This window comes from Symphodus melops (genome assembly GCF_947650265.1).
Source record: "Symphodus melops genome assembly, chromosome: 22".
Taxonomy (NCBI): domain Eukaryota; kingdom Metazoa; phylum Chordata; class Actinopteri; order Labriformes; family Labridae; genus Symphodus; species Symphodus melops.
In genome coordinates this window covers 3775954-3795584 of record NC_136712.1, presented here as the reverse complement: position 1 = coordinate 3795584, position 19631 = coordinate 3775954, and the positions used below count along the sequence as shown (strand labels likewise).

General features: G+C 41.2%; 2 protein-coding genes across 10 annotated transcripts in view; both read left to right on the top strand.

Annotated features, from left to right (window-relative positions):
- Positions 1 to 1870: 1870 nt before the first annotated feature.
- On the top strand, positions 1871 to 9397 carry fam180a (family with sequence similarity 180 member A). Its single transcript, XM_079335053.1, has 4 exons — positions 1871 to 2500; positions 3660 to 3816; positions 8277 to 8374; positions 8671 to 9397. The coding sequence occupies exons 1-4, from the start codon at positions 2435 to 2437 to the stop codon at positions 8998 to 9000; spliced, it is 651 nt and encodes a 216-aa protein (XP_079191179.1). The 5' UTR covers positions 1871 to 2434; the 3' UTR covers positions 9001 to 9397.
- Positions 9398 to 12277: 2880 nt separating this feature from the next.
- sema3c (sema domain, immunoglobulin domain (Ig), short basic domain, secreted, (semaphorin) 3C) overlaps positions 12278 to 19631 on the top strand; it is a 52879-nt gene continuing 45525 nt past the window's right edge. For all 9 annotated transcript variants that reach the window (XM_079335288.1, XM_079335289.1, XM_079335283.1 and 6 more), the window contains exon 1: positions 12278 to 12528. The gene's annotated coding sequence lies outside the window, so the exon portion shown is untranslated. The remainder of the gene's footprint in view (positions 12529 to 19631) is intronic.

The window sequence follows — 19631 nt, the reverse complement described above, 5'->3', positions numbered from 1 at the left end:
CAGCGAAATCCCTCATTAGCCTGATGACACACGGTACACCTTCCTCTTGCACCCTCTCCCTGCTCTCTCTCAACTTTTGTGTTATTTTAACTTCTTTTCAACCTTTCTGATCGAGCAGAACAAAGTCTCAATTACAGTAAAAGCCAGATGAGGCAAAAATCTCATCAGAGCTTCGGTTGAGGATTAAAAAAAAATAATTACAATTTCTAAATCCTCACCTCTCACAGGCTTTAGCTTGTGTGGACACAGCAGCACAACAGCAATGACCTGCAATGCTTTGTACACACTGCTCAGTTTCTAGCTGGAGGCTGTCTTCGAGGGAAGAGTGTGTTTTACATCCAGTACATGCAGTCTCCTGCTGTGGCTTCCAGGCTTCACTTCCTGCAATCTGTCAGAAGCAATATTTGGATATACAAGAACACGGCTTTGACTTTGAGCTTTTTCACTCCAAACACTCCCCGTGAGTCACAATCCCTCCACTGGAACAGGACGTTGAAAAGCTCAGCATTACCCACCTCAGCTTTTTCTGTGTTTGCACAATCAAGGTCAGGTGTTTACCTACTATCCCGTCTCCCAGCTTTGTAAGCTAAAATGTGCACACTTTGGTGCATAAGCAATTCGACTCTGGAGGAAGCCTTGTGCAAGTTTAAATGTACAGTGTCCTTGTGCGGATTTGCATATTTGGAGCATTCCAGCGATTTACAGCACAGAAGCAATTAAACCAAAGGAGGTCTCGAGGGTGCCCACCTGGGTTACACCCCCCCCCTAAACAAACCTTTGATCTTCGTTAAGTGGCTGCGTTCATATTGTCAGACCTTATCTGAATAGATTTCAATTATTTCTGAGTTCATGCAGCATCACCAAAAGACTCGGAGAGGCAGCAATCACTGCAGGATCTTGGATAACTTTGCGGCTCTCTCTCGAGTTGTGTGCTGTAACACTGCCCCCTTGTGGTCATAATCGTAAACATGTTTTACCAGTGCTTGATTGTGGATTGTGTCTTTATAACCCCTCACATTTAGAGGTCAGCGCCCTTTTTCTTGTTTCCCAGGTGGTACGCAAATGCAGGAAAAGACGAGAGCCGCAGGAAAAGGTTATTATTTAGCTTTTAGTCGCCCCTTTAAAAAAAAAAAAAAAAAAACGCCATCTGCCTCTTCCTTATGTGTTAGTCATGTGAGTCACATGCAGACAAGACTTACAGCTTGTCCACTGAGGCGTTCTTGCAGCTTCCTCATCCATGTAAATGTTTCATGTTCTGCAGGCCTGAGAAAGGGAAGAAGGAGAAGGGCATGGTACCTTTGTTTCCCATCTGCTGCAGGCAAATATTAAATCAAACATATGGCAGCAATAGAGCCAAGGAAGGCACCCAGCACTGTGTCGATTAATCATCTAAATGAAGTTTGAATGCTAATAGATTAACTAGGTTAAAGTTTATGTCTTCTTATCAGCTGCTTTTTTTTTTTATCTTGTCGTTGATTTGTGAAACTCCTCCAGCGCTCGTCCTCACTTTATTTATCGCCATCGTACTTTTTTGGAGCCTAAAAAAGCAGAGCACCTTGTTTTTTGGGGGGGGGGTTTCCAACAAGCCTCTCCAAAGGTATCCAGATCAACATCAAGAGTTATGAGTCTCCCGTGTCTCCCCTCAGTGCTACCATCGCCGCTGAAATGAAATGGCGTCAACCGCGGGTCTTGTGCTGATGTTTATGATTGCATCTCTGCGACTTGAGCGGCCTTTTGGGAACAACAACAGGAAACATTTAGCCGAAAAACTTGACTCCAAATGACAATAACTGTGCTCAGATAGAAAACATCATTGCTTATTCCAAGAGCACAGCATAGATAAGAAGAAGTGGGCTTTTTATCCGCAGTCCATTGTTCTAGTTTAAAGTCATATCTGCGGCCTCTTTCTGATGAATTAATTAATTATTGCTGTCTGATCTAGTGATGGAGTCCTTCCTTTAACTCCTTCTCCGCAGGAGCATCACAGGAATATTATCGGTGTTTTATTATAGCAGATGCAGCTTCAGAGGCCGTGCCAAGAAAGCAAACCATCTGAAACCCGGAGCACCTACACAATCTATTATATGTCTTGGCACCACAACAGGGACTGTGTGTTTATTGCACTCATTCTCTGACAACAAAGAGCAGAGGAGGCTGCGGAGGAGAAAGCGGATAAAGAATCAAGATGCTCTGAGTGGCCCTCACGTCCGTGTTGATGTTGACTGCCGACACAAAGCTGTTTGTCTCCTTCTGTCTTGGTCAGCGTTATATCGACGTCGTCTGCTGGTGTCTGCACGTTGAAACTTGTGTAGCATGTTTTTGTGTCTTCTGACTGCTGATGGTAACTAATCCCATTCATACACGTGCGCACGCCGACGGCGAAGCAGCGAGATTAATTCAAGGTTAAGTGTCTTTCCCAAAGGGCACGACGGACATGTTGCTGCAGGAGCTGGGGATCGAACCACTTCCTGTTTTACATCAACTTCTCATAACCATCAAGGTTTGACATTTTTCTCATAATCCATTATGAATTCAGTTTTTTTCTTGGATGAAAGAAATCCTACTCCAATCAAAAGTCTTGAACAACACAAAGTGAGGGGTTTAATCCAGATAAAACCAGGCTTGGATAACCGTAGTATATTTGTTTTTCTTTTAAATATCCTGATTGTTTAATGGGATCTGATGGCTGCAATCCATGTTGGTTCTTTACGACCAGGCCTAAAGGATTCCTCTGGGGACCATAAATGTCACCATTTTATATCCAACAGATGTTAATGAACTTGAATCTATCGTGGCACATTTCACCAATAATCCCTTATCTGTGTTTGTTGGAAATATTTGATTGGGGAAATCAAAGGTTTACGTAGACTATATCAGAAACTGTCCTTTAAGGACATCAGTTGTGTTTTATAGACCATCTGCTTAAACGTTTAGAGAGAATACAGTTTCCTCTTGTAATGAGAGGTAAGTACAAACATGTTCAATGTAACCAGTCTACCGTAAAGAATGGATAATTATGTGAAAGCTTGTTTGAATTATCTGATTGCTCGTGTCTTGTTCCATTTGGCTTTGTTGTAGCATGGTTAGCATGTTATTACTTATTGCACATTTAGCACGGTTAGCATGTTCCCAGGTTTAAGCTGTTTGTTTGGCCTGTGTTGTTTGACCAGAACTGATAGAAATAATGGACTGACCACAGCCAGTTGAAAGAACATCGATGTGCTGTTAAGGATGCTTGATCAAGCCAGAGCTGTTTTCTATAAAACCATCCATCTATTGTACCACTCGTAGAACCCGTTTGGTTTTGACTCATTGAATTTCATTATGCTTAGGCGTCGGATCAGTCAGTCAGCCACTCATCCAGTCACCTAGTTATGCGGCCAGTTGGACAGTCACTCAGTAACTGAACCAGTCAGCCAGGGAGGGAAAAGTCCAGCCAAGAGAGCAGGCGCTGATGATTTCCAGATGAGAGCTCAGACAGTCTGGCCTGAGCGGGGAACACACACACACACACACACACACACAGAGAAAAAATAGACGGAGAGAGGATGGATTTCAGGAGGAGTCAACAGAAAAATGAAAACAGTGGATGAAGGAATGATCCCGCATGTGAAAACAGTGTCAAAACTCGTGTTTTAATCCCCCCCTTTTTATAACAGCTCATGACTGCAAATCTGAAGACACAGATCGAGGCTGGAGGAAGAGAGTGTGTGTTTAGAGAGCTGTGTGTGAGGATGATCAGCATGCAGTGGTGGGCTCCGCTCGTCGTTGTTTACCTGTCTGTGTACCTGGAAGCCAGTCAGCAGCGTAGAAAAGGTAGGTGGGCTAAGAGAGGCTGTGCAGACTCCTCCATGCATACATTATACGTGTTCTTTTTTTATCCATTACACTGTAGGCCCTGTTGTCAACGAAATGTGAAACTAAGGATTGGCATTCTTAATTAAAAGGCACAGGCCTTTAAGGAAATGATGTTGATGTTTTGGTTCGCTCCTCCTAACACATCAAAGAATAATTATGTTCGTAGAGATCTAAGTATCACAGTGCTATTGACTTGTATTTTTTCCAGTAAAAGGTGGCTGGACTGTTGTCATTGGATTCACTCACGGAAATTCCTTCCCCAAGACTCACAAATCTTAAATCTTTGGCTAAGTGGCTTGACACTAAAACCAGCAAAAGTAGGAGGGAATATTTAATGTATTTTTTTAAACTTTGCTCATTAGAAAAACCATCCCATGTGCTTCTTTCTCCAGGAGTTTTCGATCCCCTCATGATGTCGCATTCTAATGGAAAAGTTAAATTGTTGTGTTATTCCTACAGTGTCAGTGTTTAGAGGTCTTCATTGATTTGTCCAACCACTAGGGGCAGCAGATGAAGCTGTGAACATTGACAATATAACAAGCTAGCAAACGTTTGCCTTTTTGCACATCGGGCACACAGGGAGCAACATTAGTAACATCTTTACATTCTGAACATTAGCAAAGAGATAAGACTTACTGGTTTGTCCACAGGGGGGCGCCAACAATTACAAAACTGAAAAGCGTCCCCTTAGGAGCTGTGAGTAGATATTTTATTTAATAATGTATTTAATTTGGCCATTGTTGTTATTCAAATATAAAAAAAATGTTGGAAAAAATCTCAACCTATTAACTTGCAGAAAATGTATTTAACAAAAATAATCCATGAGTATTCTTCTATTTTGGTAGCTTTTCCCCCAGTGGAGGTTTGGATGGTTTCAGGCTGAACTTTGAAGTGCTATAATCCTTCCTGGTTCACTGTGAAGTTAAAATTGGAGAAATGGATCCATTCCCCAGTCTCTCCAATCATCACCAATCTCCCCAGTTTGTTAATATACACAGTACCAAACTCCAAACTCCATTTTGACTTCCAGGCGATACTAAGTGCCTTTAATGGGAGTATTGGTGGAGATATGTTTGTGTCCAATGTTGATTCTAAAAAATACAAGGGCATTTTGAAAGGGGCAGTTTTTGGATCTTAACATAATTTAAATGCAAATTAAAATGCAAAGCAGAAGTCAGGCCATTGCGGCAAAGATTTAGTTCTCTTGCTTGTCCTTTTCACCCTCCTTTAACGTAAGCCGAAGGGATCCAGACGTCTGTTTTGTTATTGTTTTTGTTTCTCCCTCTGTTTTCTCTCTCTCTCTCTCTCTCTCTCTCTCTCTCTCTCTCTCTCTCTCTCTCTCTCTTTCTCTCTCTCTCTCTCTCATCAAGACATCCCTCCAGCCAGGAATACCATTTAGCCCTGCTAATTAATGGATCTTTGTTGTTCCCTCATCTCCTTGCAAGCAGTTAGCAGGAGATTACAAGTTCCCTGCCTGTGCATAATGACATTGGGGGAAGCCTGCCCATCCAAACACTAGATTTTTGGAGCGCTGGAGGAGAGCGAAGAAGCAAGCGTGAGGAACAAAAAAAGTTTCCAAAGAGCAACCGGAAGAGGCTGAGATAGTGTGAGGTTGATTCCCCTGAAATAATTTAACCGATGAGATTTCAAATCAATCATAAACGTACTGAAACTGATGTTAAAAAAAAGGGTACGGTTTGGGCCAGCTAGTGATGCAAACTCGAAATCCTTCCATCGACGAGACAGTCTCTCGTTCCGGCCTGTGCAGACTTTGCCGGCTGAAACTTTTAAAGGATGCTACCTTTGAAATGAGACACAGTAAAAGTAGTTTCAGTGGCCGGTGCTGGTTCAATTCTGTTTACATTCCAGCCTTCTTCCTTCCTGCCCTGCTGCGCCCCCAAGCTTTTCCCACCACTATCATCTCCTGACCTCCACATTCACCTGTTCCCCATCCCCTTTTAGCTGCACAGTATATATATATATATATGTGTGTGTGTAACTCTCTTCCTCCAGTCCCTGTCTGAGTGTTTGTTTTGCAACCTAGCCTTAGTGTTTCAACCTTATCTATTGTCTGTCGGTCTGCTTTTCTTGTTATTAACCTTTCCATGCTTTTTGGACTCGGAGCCGGCCTGCGTTGCCCTTTTGGCTCTGCCTCTCTCTATCTCGGATTTGTACTTGTTGCAAACATTGTTTTTCTCATTCGACAAAGTAAACTTTTCTGTTAGCTAACATATTTGCTTTGAAGTCGAAGCATTTTACCCTTTTGCCTGCATGTTTTCGGCGGACGAATGCCTCAATTGATATTTTTTCCTTGATTTATTTTTGGCCCTGTAAATGTCCAAACTCCATATGAGAGCAATAACCAATAATAAGCAATAATCCTGTTTTTGCTGCTGAAGACGTATAACACACTCTCGCACATTGCCTGCTAAAGGACGATTGTGATTTTAGCAAACTGTGTCAGAGGGTTGGAGAAATCTTTTATTTCAGTCACAGATCATCAATTTGAAATGTAAATCAGCTCTGGGTTGGCCTCCAAGCTGTCGTTCACCGCCATCTCCTCCATCCTGTCGTGACATAACCCTCGTTCTAATGAGCACTCTGTCCCCTGGGCGTTGTTTTGTTTACTCTGAACATGCCCCTCAGAAGCTGGAGTGTCTTTAATATGACTGCACAGGCATCCCTCCTCCACGGTTGATCATGCATTTGGGAGTCACTTGCTCAGTGAGGAGTGTAGATTTTCACCGAGTAAATTGGGATGCACTCAAACCATAGGGTCGATGGAAATGTGCTCAGTGCTTTTCCTTTTTTGGGGGGGCGAGAACAACTCGAGTTATTTGTCTTAGCATTTTTTAAAAATCTTTTTTTGGCGGTGGAACTGATGCCAAAAGGTTTCAGATAATGTGTTTGGGATGACACCAATGTCACCATGTTGGTTTGATTGAATACCCTTGCACTGTGGCTGCATGGTGAAAACAAAGCTGGAGCTATAGATGTCTGGCAAAACAACCAAACAGCACACAGGTACAGAGCAGAGATCAGCCTGTGCACGTGGCTTTGACTGGTCTTAAAAAATGCCATAAAGCTGAATGCATCTTAGGCGACGAGGCCGTGGGCCGCGGCGCTGATCGTTACTGCAGAATTGGCGAGGCAGCGCAGCGTAGACGGCGCCGTTGGGCTGCAGGACAATTGGATCGAAATTCAGATAAAGCCCAGTGTTTACACTGCACACCTCATTGAGATGTGTGTGTGTGTGTGTGTGTGTGTGTGTGTGTGATCTGTGTGTTGGCTTACACGCTGAGCCAAGCACTGAATGGCAATGTGGAAAAAATAGCAGAGGACATCTGGAGGAACTCAAATGAAAGTTTCCCTCGTTCACTATGTTGCATCAAATATACTGAATGTTTCACTCCCCTAAAACTATCACTGAATAGGTCCTGAAGTATCACACATTCAAGGTTGTTGTTATATTAACACAAAAAAAAAAACACAAAGGAAGGTCAAAAAAGTCTGAGTTGGCTTTGCATCCTTGTTTGACCCCTCTGTTCTTTCTATCTTTTCATCCCTGCTTTGTTTAAACATGACCTCCAAAACACTTCCCGTTACCAGTGGGAATATCTGGGCTCACTCAACCCTGTTTTGCACAAATGAGAATGCAAATGTGTTTTTGTAAGATCCTGAATCGTTCTGGAAACACGGATATGTCCTTCTGACTTTATGAAGAATTTTTGCCTCGTCTGTCTTTAGCATTTTTAGATCTGTTGACCCCAAAAAAGGGCTCATTAAGTGCTTAAAACGTAAGAGATGATGCATGAAGAGTACAAGAGTCAAGGCCGTCCATAAGCTAGCTAAATAAAGTTAGCTAGCTGGTGTACATAGAGCAGCACCAAACAGGTTAATAGCATGCTCCTTAAAGCACAATATTCAAATATTTAAACTGTTTTTTTCTGTCTTGGTAAGACAAAGCTAAAACGGGTTAATTTCGTCAAAAATAATAAGAGGAATCAAGGCAAATCATAAATAGGAAATGTACAGATTTGGTATCAGAGACGGTTTCCTCACGATAAGGTCGAGAGGTTTCATTCCAGTCGGTTCAGTTCACGGGGGTCTCTCACACATCTAAACTCACACTTTGAAATCAGACCAAATGAGGTCAGCACCTCCTGCCTCCTCCTCTGTGAGCAGAGACCTCTCACCTTCGGGTGCACTGCCACTTGTAAATATAGAAGCATGTGAGACTCGGGCTGAAGACCAATTACCGATGCGCACTGCTGGAGCCAGATTTGATCCCACCTGCATAATATTTGAGTAGTAATGTATCTGTGTTTATGCAACCTCTGGCCCACCCACATGCATGTTGAATGTCGTGAATTCAAGAGACATCCTGTAATCCAATTTCCTGTCTTTGTGTGTTGTAGCGCTGTATCCATCTGCCTATAGGATTAAGCGTGGGACCTATTCACTGCTCAACCCAATGTTCCAGCAAACCATGGAGGATGTAAACCTGCTCTTTGAGGTCAGTTTGGATCCTGGGGATTTTTAGTGGGTCATCACTGGAAACCATTTTAAGTATGTTGGGTATGTGTTAAAGATCTGTCCAACTTTCGTTGCATTTTCTGACACTTCAGATTAAAAGAAAGAACATTTTTCAGTCGAAGCATAGACTGTATCAAGAATCATAATATCGGTTGTCAATAAGGTCAATAAATTCATCTTTGTTAGATTTTTAAAGCATCATGTTGGTTATTGTGTAAATATTTAGCGTAAGTAAAAAAGCTTCTGAGCATCTTCTTCTGTGAACGTGTCTCTCAGATCCTTCTTGCTGGAATGCAGATCCGAGATGGCGACCACGCCCTGCTGATCCCAGATGAAGAGCTGGCCTCTCTGAGGAGCGTGGAGAAACTCGAGGTCATCTGCGACGACGTGCTGCCCAGGAGGCTCTCCGAAATTCGCCACCTCACAGCAGAGCTCGCTCAGCGCCGGCGGCGTCTGAGCCTGCAGGACTTTGAGAGGACGCTGCTGACTCTGGTTTACGGCGCTCAGACTCTGGCGAGTATCAGGGACCAGCAGCAGAGACAGGTGTGGACAGAATCTGTGCTCCAGCTTTTCAGAGCCATTCACAAAGATCTCAGACCTTCTTGAGTTCAATGTGTAGTTTCATATAAACACTTTGCAGTACCAAGAAATCTATACAAAGACACCAATCAATTATACATATTTACCAAGCTTGCAGTCTTTATAACTTACAAAGTCAAAGCCAGGTCTGTCCGTCCGATGTCAAAAGACGAGGACTCTTGATGAACACATACAGTATAAATACAGTTTAGAAGTTATATCCAGAGCGCTAAAACCACAATATCTGCTTTCAAAACTTCAAGAATTCCTATAAGACAACGTTGGTGTCATTCTTGATTGAGCTCTCACCAGATCTAAAAGGTGAAAGTCATTGACCTAAACCTGCATTCTTTTTTATGGCCAGCAGGGGGATACTCCACTTGTTGCAAGAAGACGTTTGATTAAAAAAAAAACAAAAAAAAAACAGATTAGTAAATGATGATAATGATTTCAAGTTCTCTTTTTTTTAACATCTTCAACAATTCAATATGTTTACCCCTAACCCGAGCCCTAATGAAACAGGATGTGCTTACGGACGTGGCCAAGAAGAATAAACTACACAATATGGCCTGTAATGCCAAAACTGGAGCTTCAAAATGTTGGTTAAGAAATCAAAGGGATGACATCACAACTGCTCTGTCCACTTCTTATATACAGTGTAAATCATAGTCAATATTTTGTACATGTACGTAAAGATGAACTCTAATGGATTAATGCTCAGTATTTTAATGTAATCGAGATCTAGGTATAAAAAAAACCCTGTATAACACTTTTAAAAGAAAGCTTTACACTCTGCTTCCTGAAGCTTTTTTAATGTACTGTATCTGTACCTCCAACTGGATGACTAGGCGTTACTGCTTTTCGCCCTTTATTACAGTTTCCAAGATAACATCGGGAAACAGCGTGATACAGAGGGGTACGACCTGCGACAAACGGTCCCAAGACCTATCCAAGTGGAGTCTTGTTGGGCCTTATTCCCCTGCCCACTTAAACAGCCTGATGTAATTGCTTTATCAATTAATTTATGCAGTTGTTTTCCACTCTTGGCTGATTGTAACTGTAATGCATTATGTTTGAACCTACTTATTTGTTCATTATGGGAGAATTCAATAAAGGCAGCAGAGCATCTGTGCGGCATGTATTTGCTCGAGCCATGGGACTGCCTCATTAATCAAGCGGGTCGCTGTGAGCGTCCACATGCTAATAGGCTTAACTTGGGCACTCAGGCACTTCCATACATCCTGGAAGTACGTCTTGAAGTAAAAGGAAACTAACTACTTGTATATACTGTGTGTTGAACTGACGCCAAAGTTTTGAGGCACATTTTGATGATTATACCAACGTTTCTTCGCACGAAGAAAAATATGCAAACTCACATAAAAGATGAGTGTGGACTCACCTCCATCCCTCTGTGGACATCTTTTCTGTCATGTTCGTACTTTAAACAGTTTCAGATGCCTCGCTCTGTCTGGAGAGGATTGCTCAGCTCATTTGAGTCAGCGCTTTAAATTAAGATCCTCGGATTTGTTCTTGAGGAGTCTGCGTACATCAATACCCCTGATTGCTCATTTGAGCAAATGGTATAATGTTTTATGGATGTTTGCTTCAAAGCTACACATTTCCCCCCACTTATTTTGGTAAATAGGTACTTGCTCTGAAAGGCAGTTGACTCATCCTGAAGTGGGTAGAAAGTGTACATCTTGTTTGTGCTGTTTTCCCTCCTCGACTCCTCGATTGCGTTTGCATTTCAATGTTTTGCTTCCATTCAAGTTCTGACGCGGCCCCGGATATGTCAGGCCCTGAAAAGTTTGTCGTTACCTGCAACCAGAGTTTATTTTTTCTGTACATGGCATTTAATTCCTGTAAATGTATATGATGATGTCAGGCGTTTTTCCTCTTTTTGTGTGTGTGTGTGCAAATTTCCGACTTTTTCTCCGCATGTCAGCATTCATCCGATGCCCAAACGGCTCGTGCTGACTCAGGGAGACTGATTGATGAGGAGGAGGTGAAGATGCCTTCCCGTCATGGAATTCCCCCCCTTCCCAAAAAAAAAAAAAAAAGATTGTGGGAAAGGATCGGCCTCAGTTCAGTGTCTCGCTCTAAGGGTGATGATGATGCCTTTTTGGAAGTTGAACGCTGCTTATTGGCAGAGTGTGCAGAGGCGAGGTTATCGAAGAAGACAGTCCATTTAGTTCATCAATATGGATTCTTACACAGAGGGGATTTCTATACAACAACTCCAGGATTAGGTTTCATGCATTTGATATGAAACACAACATTACCCTAAAATCCTTTGTAACAAAACATGTGTGCAATCATTGGTTGATTCATTAACTGGTTGTAAAGGTTTTCATAGGTGTAAAGCGTGTCTTTTGTATTCCAGGCTGAGTTGTACTCTGTAAAACTATGCAGAATTATCTTTTAATGGATAATTAAATATAATATAAATTATAATATCGTTTAATGGAGGACTTGTAATTTTTGGCAGTTTTTGCAAAGACAGAAAATATTATAGACTTATTGCACACATCTCCACATTTATTGTCTTGTCAGTTTGTTTAATTACTTACTCACTTTATTGCCTCCCTTTATCACCATCTCCTCCTCTGGGACTGTAGTGAGGATTTAATAATAAAAAATAAAAAAAAAACAGGCTTTTACCTGACTTATCGACTCATCATTACACCTTGTGAAAAATGAGTCTGTGATATTTCAGCTCTAAATGCCATGTGTAACCCGCAGCAGCAAAAATGCATGTAGGAAGAGCAGCACCAAGTGGCTGCAGACTGAACTACACCGTCCATGTTCTTAAAAGCTTGTAGTCGGCTTGTTCATAGGGTTTCGTACCTTTGGTCAGTAGGTGATGTATCTAAAAGGGAAAAAAAGAGTGCAATATCTGAACACATATATTTTCCTTTTTCTGTGAGCTGTAATTAAAGTCAGTCATGAGGGATGTTTTGCATTACATGACATGGACTTTATCGGTATGGTAGAGTAATTTATTCCACAAAAGGACATTTTCAGTGTAACCCTGGGAAACAAAAATATAGAAAGAAAGAAGAGGCTTTAATGAACCCAACAATTCTTTTGTTCCTAAAATATTTGTCAAAATAAATTTGACCTCTGAAAACTTTATGATGCGAGAAGAAGGACTTCCTCCTTCTCTGAAAAACATTTTGAAGCTCCTATGAGGAACTTGCTGTTTGTGTCAGTTATAGCGCCCCCCCCCCCCCCGTGGACAAAGCCCTTTGTCTATGTTGTTCTGTTCTCATACATGTGGAGGTCCAGTTTTCCCCTCCTGCTTCGATTGAACGCAGGAGTGTCTAACTCCAGTCCAGGAGGGTCGGCTTCCTCAGACCGTTAGACGTCTCCCTGCTCTCCAACACAGCTGAATCCAATGAGCGACTCGTTAGCAGGCTTCTGCAGAGCTTGATGACAACACATAGTGTTGGAGCAGGGAGACATACAAGTCTCAGGACTGGAGTTCGAGGTCCCTGCCGTTGAGAATATTTGCTGTTTATCTTCTCATCTGACACCTGTACCTCCCTGCAGAAGGTAAAGGCATAAACAAATCAAATGATAGAAACAGTCAAACTTGTTGATTATGGCCTGGGTGGCTTTTGTAGATCATAAAAAGGCATCAATTAATTCATTTCAGTCCTTTTTCAAAACTAGTGAAAAAGTCATCACTGGGGCTTTAATTCAATTATTACATAAGCAAACTATGAGCTGAACTTACCTTAAGTGTCATTTTTACAGCCTATCAAACTGAGAGCTTTACTTTAAGGTGACCTTTATCTTGATTGTATGTTTTTTATTTTTGTTGTTTTCAAGTTTCTATTTGTTTTAAACATCTTGTTTGTGTATGTAAATGTGACCTTTTAGATGAACACTAGGTGGCGGCATTTCCAAATTTGAATCCCAGTTGGCTCCTGACTCATTTATTCAGTCATGATTTTGTCTTTTTGTTCTCGATTTGAAAGTCTCTCGGCCAACACAGGCAACGTTTCAAACAAACGACAAACATAAATCTTTTTCTACACGATGCATGATGCGTTACATTACGATGACAAGACAAACAGAAAAGATTATCACGTTCACAAACGCATCAGGGAGATCATGTACAGCCAGGTGTGCCGGATCAAACATGATTGACTGAAAAACATCCAATCAGAGCAGCTCATTAAGTATTTTTGTAATTCATTTTAAGAGCTCAGAGCAGCCAGGCTCAACACCCTTCTTTCTTTTTTTTTCTTTCTTTTTTTTTTCTCAGTTAAGATCTTTGTAAAAATAACAAGATTAGTGAGAAAGTAGAACATGTAGTAATTCCTCTTTTAGACTCCGTCCACTGTGAGATTATGTGCACAGTTTGAGTCGTCGTTAAAAACTCTTGAAATCATCACGGTTAATTTTTTTTCCTGCTGATGCAATATTCTGCTGCAAGGGCCAAAAAACGAAGACAACGTAGTTCTGTCTTTTTTTAGGTACGCTTATTTTGAGGTGTCTTAATGAGACGTGAGTCTCGTCAAACTGAAATGTGTCTTTTCTCGTAGAAATATTTTGTGATCACCTCCAGCTGAACAGCCTTTTGTTTTAGCTGAAGCTTATCAGCCGCACATGTTTTTCCCCCCACAGCTGTCAGCCACATTTTTTTAACGCTCCGTGTCTCACTCTGCTGGCAGAGAGGGACCGAAGACCTATCACGATGTGTCACATTTATACACACGCACTGCTTTTCTGCACTAAATTAAACAGCTCAATACCTTTTAATACATGTGGTTTAAAAGATGAGCGCACGGAAACCCGACATAAATCTGTGGATTTCTGCCTCCCATCTGCCAGTCAAGTTAAATGTTTTTTTTTTTCTCCAGGATAACTTGGCGTTGTCTCCTCGGATATTATGAGAAAATGATTCAGGCTCTGAGGCATCACACTCTCAGAGTCCACACCATTGAAAACATTCCTCAAGTTGAAATCAGCAACAGCCCTTCTGCGACAACAGCCGATTCTTTTCTTTGAAGATCCTCTAAAACCAAATGCTCTTTTTGGAAAATATTCTTTTTTAGATGATATCGATTCCCTGAAGACGACAGAAGAACACAGAATGAAAGCTGCGATAATACTGATGAACCACAGCATGTTTGGAATTGATTTGAGCAGCCGCGGCAAATTTGATGATGTCATCAGCATGTGTCTGTAAGCTAATGTCACGTCAGTGTGGGTAATTGTTTAATAGAAGTCCTTCATAGTCTGATTTTTAAAGGTTTTAAAAGTTAAAGTTTTGAGGAGTTTGCATTATCGCAGTATCATCAACTGAAAACACAACATTAGAAACGGGTTGTTTTTGCAGCCCTGTTATGCTAGTGGCGCTAATGTGCTGTTGCAGGATGGGTGGGTGGATTTAGATGGATGGGACGCATTTGGGAGTCGGATACCTCGCTGCGTCAGAGAGCCAATTACACAGCGATAACAGACTGCTGCTCGCTCTGGCTTCCAGGAACCAACACAGAGTTTCACATAAACCTCACGACAGCTGAGAGAGCGTCAGGGGAAAAGAACAAATACACAGGATGCTGCGTTTTGTGGACTATTATTGTCCTGATGGAGTCTATCAAAGTCTTTTTGTCACTAACTTGTTTTGTCTTATCAAGTAATACAAGTTCTGGCATATTTTCCCACCAAGCTGATTTTTGAGCAACAATGTGAGAAAGAAAGTTTGCAGGCAATAGAGATAGCAGATCATGCCTTCTTATCCTCCTGAACTCTTATCAGACCTTGTTGTGCAGAGGATTCACATGGGAGCCCTGGTATGCTCTATTTTATCCCAATCTGGTTTCTTTATTTGATCCGCCTTGGTGCAGTCCAGCTGCAGGTGGGACGGTCCCGCAGCAAGGCCTCGGTTGGCCCATGAAAGTGCGAGTGATTGATAACAGTGCTTTGTGAGGAAGATGTTCATGGTTATGTTATGCTCCATGTTTTATCGAGGAGTGTCAGGGTTAAAGGAATGCAAAGCAACAACATGTAAGGGTTTGGTGGGATTTGGCGCCCATCTCGACGTGCACTGGCTGTTACGCCTCTCTTTCTTTTTTTTTTTTAGACAACTTGCATTTGTTTTTAAGCAGATGGTGCGAAGCTAGTAAAGACATTGTGAGACACTTTCTCAATTTCTCACAGATAGATTTATACCAGGCGTCCCTGCTTATTGTGCTTTCTAACGACTGGATTTGTGGCTGTTCTGACACATCAACAACTTCATATACAGTGGTTACACAACTTTTTTTTTTTTTAAAGCTTCTTCAGTTTTCCCAAATGTAGCAAAAAAAACACAACTAATTGAGTGTAAACAAAAAAAAAACCAAGACTACAGAAGTTTTCCCACAATGCAGCACAGATATTAAAGAGTGCTCTCTTTCCTCCGTGCAGTAAACAGAATTGTACCGTCTTGGCAGAGGTCCATGACAGCAGTAAATTCACATTATGTTTGTCACCGTATCTGGAGAAGGTAGCCGTGACAAATGGTCTATTCCGTCTCATGTTCTCCACATAGCTCTTTTCCTTGTCAGTTAGAGCAGACTGATAGGATTAACAGAGCCAATTTGAACCGAACAAACAACTGCAGAAGATTGATTTTAAAAAAGTGTCGTGCTTCGGTTGAGTTACAAGTGAAGTTTGTCGAAAGTGGCACTTATGATGGAGATCTGCTGATTCAGTCGAAAGGTTGTCGTCATGCTCAGATCTATGGTTTGTTGATGAAGTGTTTTTGTAGCGGGGGCAGACATTAAGGCTGTGATTCCTTGTGGTTAAAAGCCTGAAGATCCATCACGCTGCTGCTGTTGAGTCTCCCTTTTACTCGCTCTCTGTTATGCATCCTGAATGAAAGCCCCCATTACCAGATATGTCTTTGATAGGAACGGTTTTTTTGCACTACAATGTTTGGTGCATCGAATACTTCTTCCAAAAGCAGCTCTCCAAACTTACCCTCACAGAGATTTCCGAACTTAATGCGGGTCAAATATAGATCCTTGTGGAACTCCATGGAATCAGATCCTGCCTAATTTAGAGATGAGTAAACGGCCAAAGGAAGACAGACTGGGCATGTGATTGGTAATCCATCCTTTAAACACAGCAACCATTTGATTTCCATTTTAGAAAGGTTTGTTGATACTGTGCGTTGCGTTTTGTTGAATGATCAATGGTCAGGGACACGGCAGCAACAGGTGGCGGAGATTCAAACACTTGTGGTTTGGCTTTCTGGTGTGTTTTCATGTTTAGAGGAAAATGTAATCTTTGACAGAGTCAGTTGCATGCTGGCTTTGTTTTAACTGCAACAAACGTGTTTTGTTTTGGATTTTTTATTAAAATGATCACTGTACATTAGACACAGTTACAGAGACAGAACAGCTGGTTGGAGATTGGACAGGACCTGCACCCATTAGTGGAGGCATTTTTTAACATTGATGTTTTACAACAAAAGGCATGTGGGAGGTATATGGGTGGTGACAGTTATATATATGTATATATATGTATATATATATATATATATATATATATATATATATATATATATATGTGTGTATATATATATATATATATATATATATGTGTGTGTGTGTTTGAAATGTAAAAGAAGCATGCATTTACCTGAAGGAATCAAAGTGTTTGTTCCTTAATGAGAGAACATGAAATTGAGTGTTTCTCTATCTCTCGCTCTCTTTCTTTATCTCTCTGTCTCTGAGGGTCTGTTTGGGTCTCAGGACTATTTTCCCTGGCCATATAACCAGAGGGCCACCTGCCCGTCTCATTATGCCTTTGGTGTCAAACTGAGTGTGAAGAAGTGTACAGGGCCCCTGAGGGTCATATACCAACCGTCAGCTCGCACTGGTTTCTACTCAGTGCTTTGATTTGTATATCATCTGTACACACTCTGTACAAACTATAATAAACATGTCCTCGCCCTGACCTTTCTAGTGTTTGGGATATTTCATGACTTCCACTCCCAGCATCATCCCAACTTTCACAAAAGGCTTTGTTTTTCCTGCTACAAAAAAGGAAACATGTTTGCGAGGGGACAAATAATTGAAAACAAAGACAACAAAGATTCATTGGCCCCTGGTTGCATTTTAGAGTCCAATTTGAAGAAACAGATGTGGACTTAGTCACAAAGTGTCTCCGCAGATGCTTTCAGTTTAGACATTGGACAGGACAAGCTCTTACTCTGAAATGTGGGACTGAGTGTTCTTTGTATTTGTCATAACTCCACTCATTTAAGCCTTTTCCAAACCAGACTGCTGAACTTTTAACTTCGTGTGACAGGTATCCTTTCCATCCAGAATAATCTATAATTGATGTTAAGTGAGCTGAGGTATTCTTAGCCTGTGGGCTCTTCTTTTAAAATACTCAAACGTTCGCTGACAAACCTGCATTCCAACCAAATTCCAGCCAGTTTTACCCAGGAAATCCTTGTATGTGTGCGGTGCCAGAGATGCCCAAAGTCTCATAGAAGGTTGAAGATCCTCCTGAGTGTAAAAAGAAAAAAAAAAAAGATTTTTAAGCTTCACTGGCCTAAAATTCTCTCCTTTAAATGAAAGAAAAACAACATCCATCCAAGTCTTTGTTTGCTAACTGAATAATTAACATAAAACAGATTTATTTGTTATATAAGTAATTGTAACTTTTTTGCAAAACTGTGCATTAGCTGGATGTACGGTGGCCAGTTGGGGCCAAACGCTCTGCAACTGGTGAAACAACAAACATTAGAAAAACATGCAGCATATTTAAAAACGCTGCACAAATTCAAAGACACAAACGCGCTGAGAGTTTGACCCCTACTGGCCTCCGTATGGATAAGTATGCCAACACTATATTTTATGCAGAATATTGAATCAATACAAATTCATAAATAAAACCACTTAAATTTAAGTGTACTTAAATTGATTGATTGAGCAGGTCATGGCTTAACAAATGCCAACTTGATAAATAACCCAAAGACTAATTTAGTAATTCAATGTGAAATCTTTTGCAAGCTCGACTTCATAAATAAACAGTTTTCACATTTACTGATTCATCAATAATGCTAATATAATGCTGGTATGTTACTCCCGGGTCGTGTTCTGGCAGTGAATGGGCCAGGAGAACATATGCAGGTTCTGGTTCTTTACTTTCTGCTGTCGTAATAAGAGACTGAAATACAGAAATCAATTTTGTGTATATTAAGTCGACAACATCGTCTGTCCAGCTTTTTAGGGGGATATTACGTCGAACAGAACAGTTTAATACAGTTATGTTGCTTTCTTTTAATACTAAAACATATCACTGAAGAGCCTTTGCCCTGGAACATTTTTAAAAAGACAGTTTCACAGCGTGCAGCATAACTCTTTAAATTAACTCTTAAGATTTAGGCATTAAAATCTCACAATGAAATAAATCTTGTTTTTGTATTTCATAAATAGAAATCAGTATCAATCACTAGGTTTCACAACCAGTCAAAAATGCCTCATAGCAGCCTTTACATGACCATATACTGCATAGATCCCACATAGCTGTGGGTGCAGAGGAGGGTCCACATCATTTTGTGCAGCATCCTTGGCTCCTGGTTTTCAACATTAACTTTTAAGTGAGCTGCACTGCTGACAGAACGCACGATTTTAGACACTAATCTGCATAGTGTGACTCCATGTCTTGGCTCTGATCTGTTTAAACTTGTGGGTTTGGCAAATGTCAAAAAGTAATGAGGGCGGCTCTTGGTTTTATTGCCCTCCCTGAGACATGTTAGTGGACAGTTACATCAGAGTTAATATGAGTAATTGTGGCTGTATCACTATGAAGATGACATTTCTTATCAACAGTATTTACTTACAAAACTCAACATGAACTCAAAAATCTTGTATATTGCAGCTCTTTCTCTGACATAAGTCTTTATTAATAACATTTAAAATATATTTGGTGACATGCAGCCGTCACTTTTGAGAAATTGGCTCCAAGGTTTCCCCCTTTTTTCCTACTTTGAACTTACGTACAAAAGACACTTGGCTGTCAGTGCAACAGGGATTACTGCCCATAGATTTGTCCTTTGTACAGTAATTCTGAGATTACTCTTTGGTGAATAAAGGCTTCATATTCGTGCAATCAGTAGTACTGGTTTGCTGACTGACATGAATGGCATTACTGTTCATAAATCGCCAATAAGTCCTGTGAAGAAGCAAAGCGATTGCGTTCCTGCTCGAGGAGCAGACCCACCCGTGGCAGATGGACGCCAACCCAATCTGGGGACAAAGATGTCCGCACATCAGTCCCCCAGGAAAAGGAGTCTGCAGGTTAATCCAGACCAAATCAATCGGAGCCTTGCATGGAATTACCTGAGCGTATTCCTCATCGGCCACTCAGCTAATTAGCACTATTCATCTACTTGGAGTCCCATGGCAACCACAGGGTCAAACTAATTAAAGATTTTGACTCTATATGGCCCCTCGCTGCTTCCCGCCTCCTCATTTACTCAAAGACGAAGTAACTTTGAGGGGGATGGGCGGGCGTTTCTTTTTGTCCGCAGACGTGCACTAGGTTTGATTATTGATCCAGACCTGAAGTCTTTTTGGGGTCACCCTGCAGAAGTAATCAGGAAAATGAGGAGTGGCAGGCAAACAGACTTCACTGTAATTGAA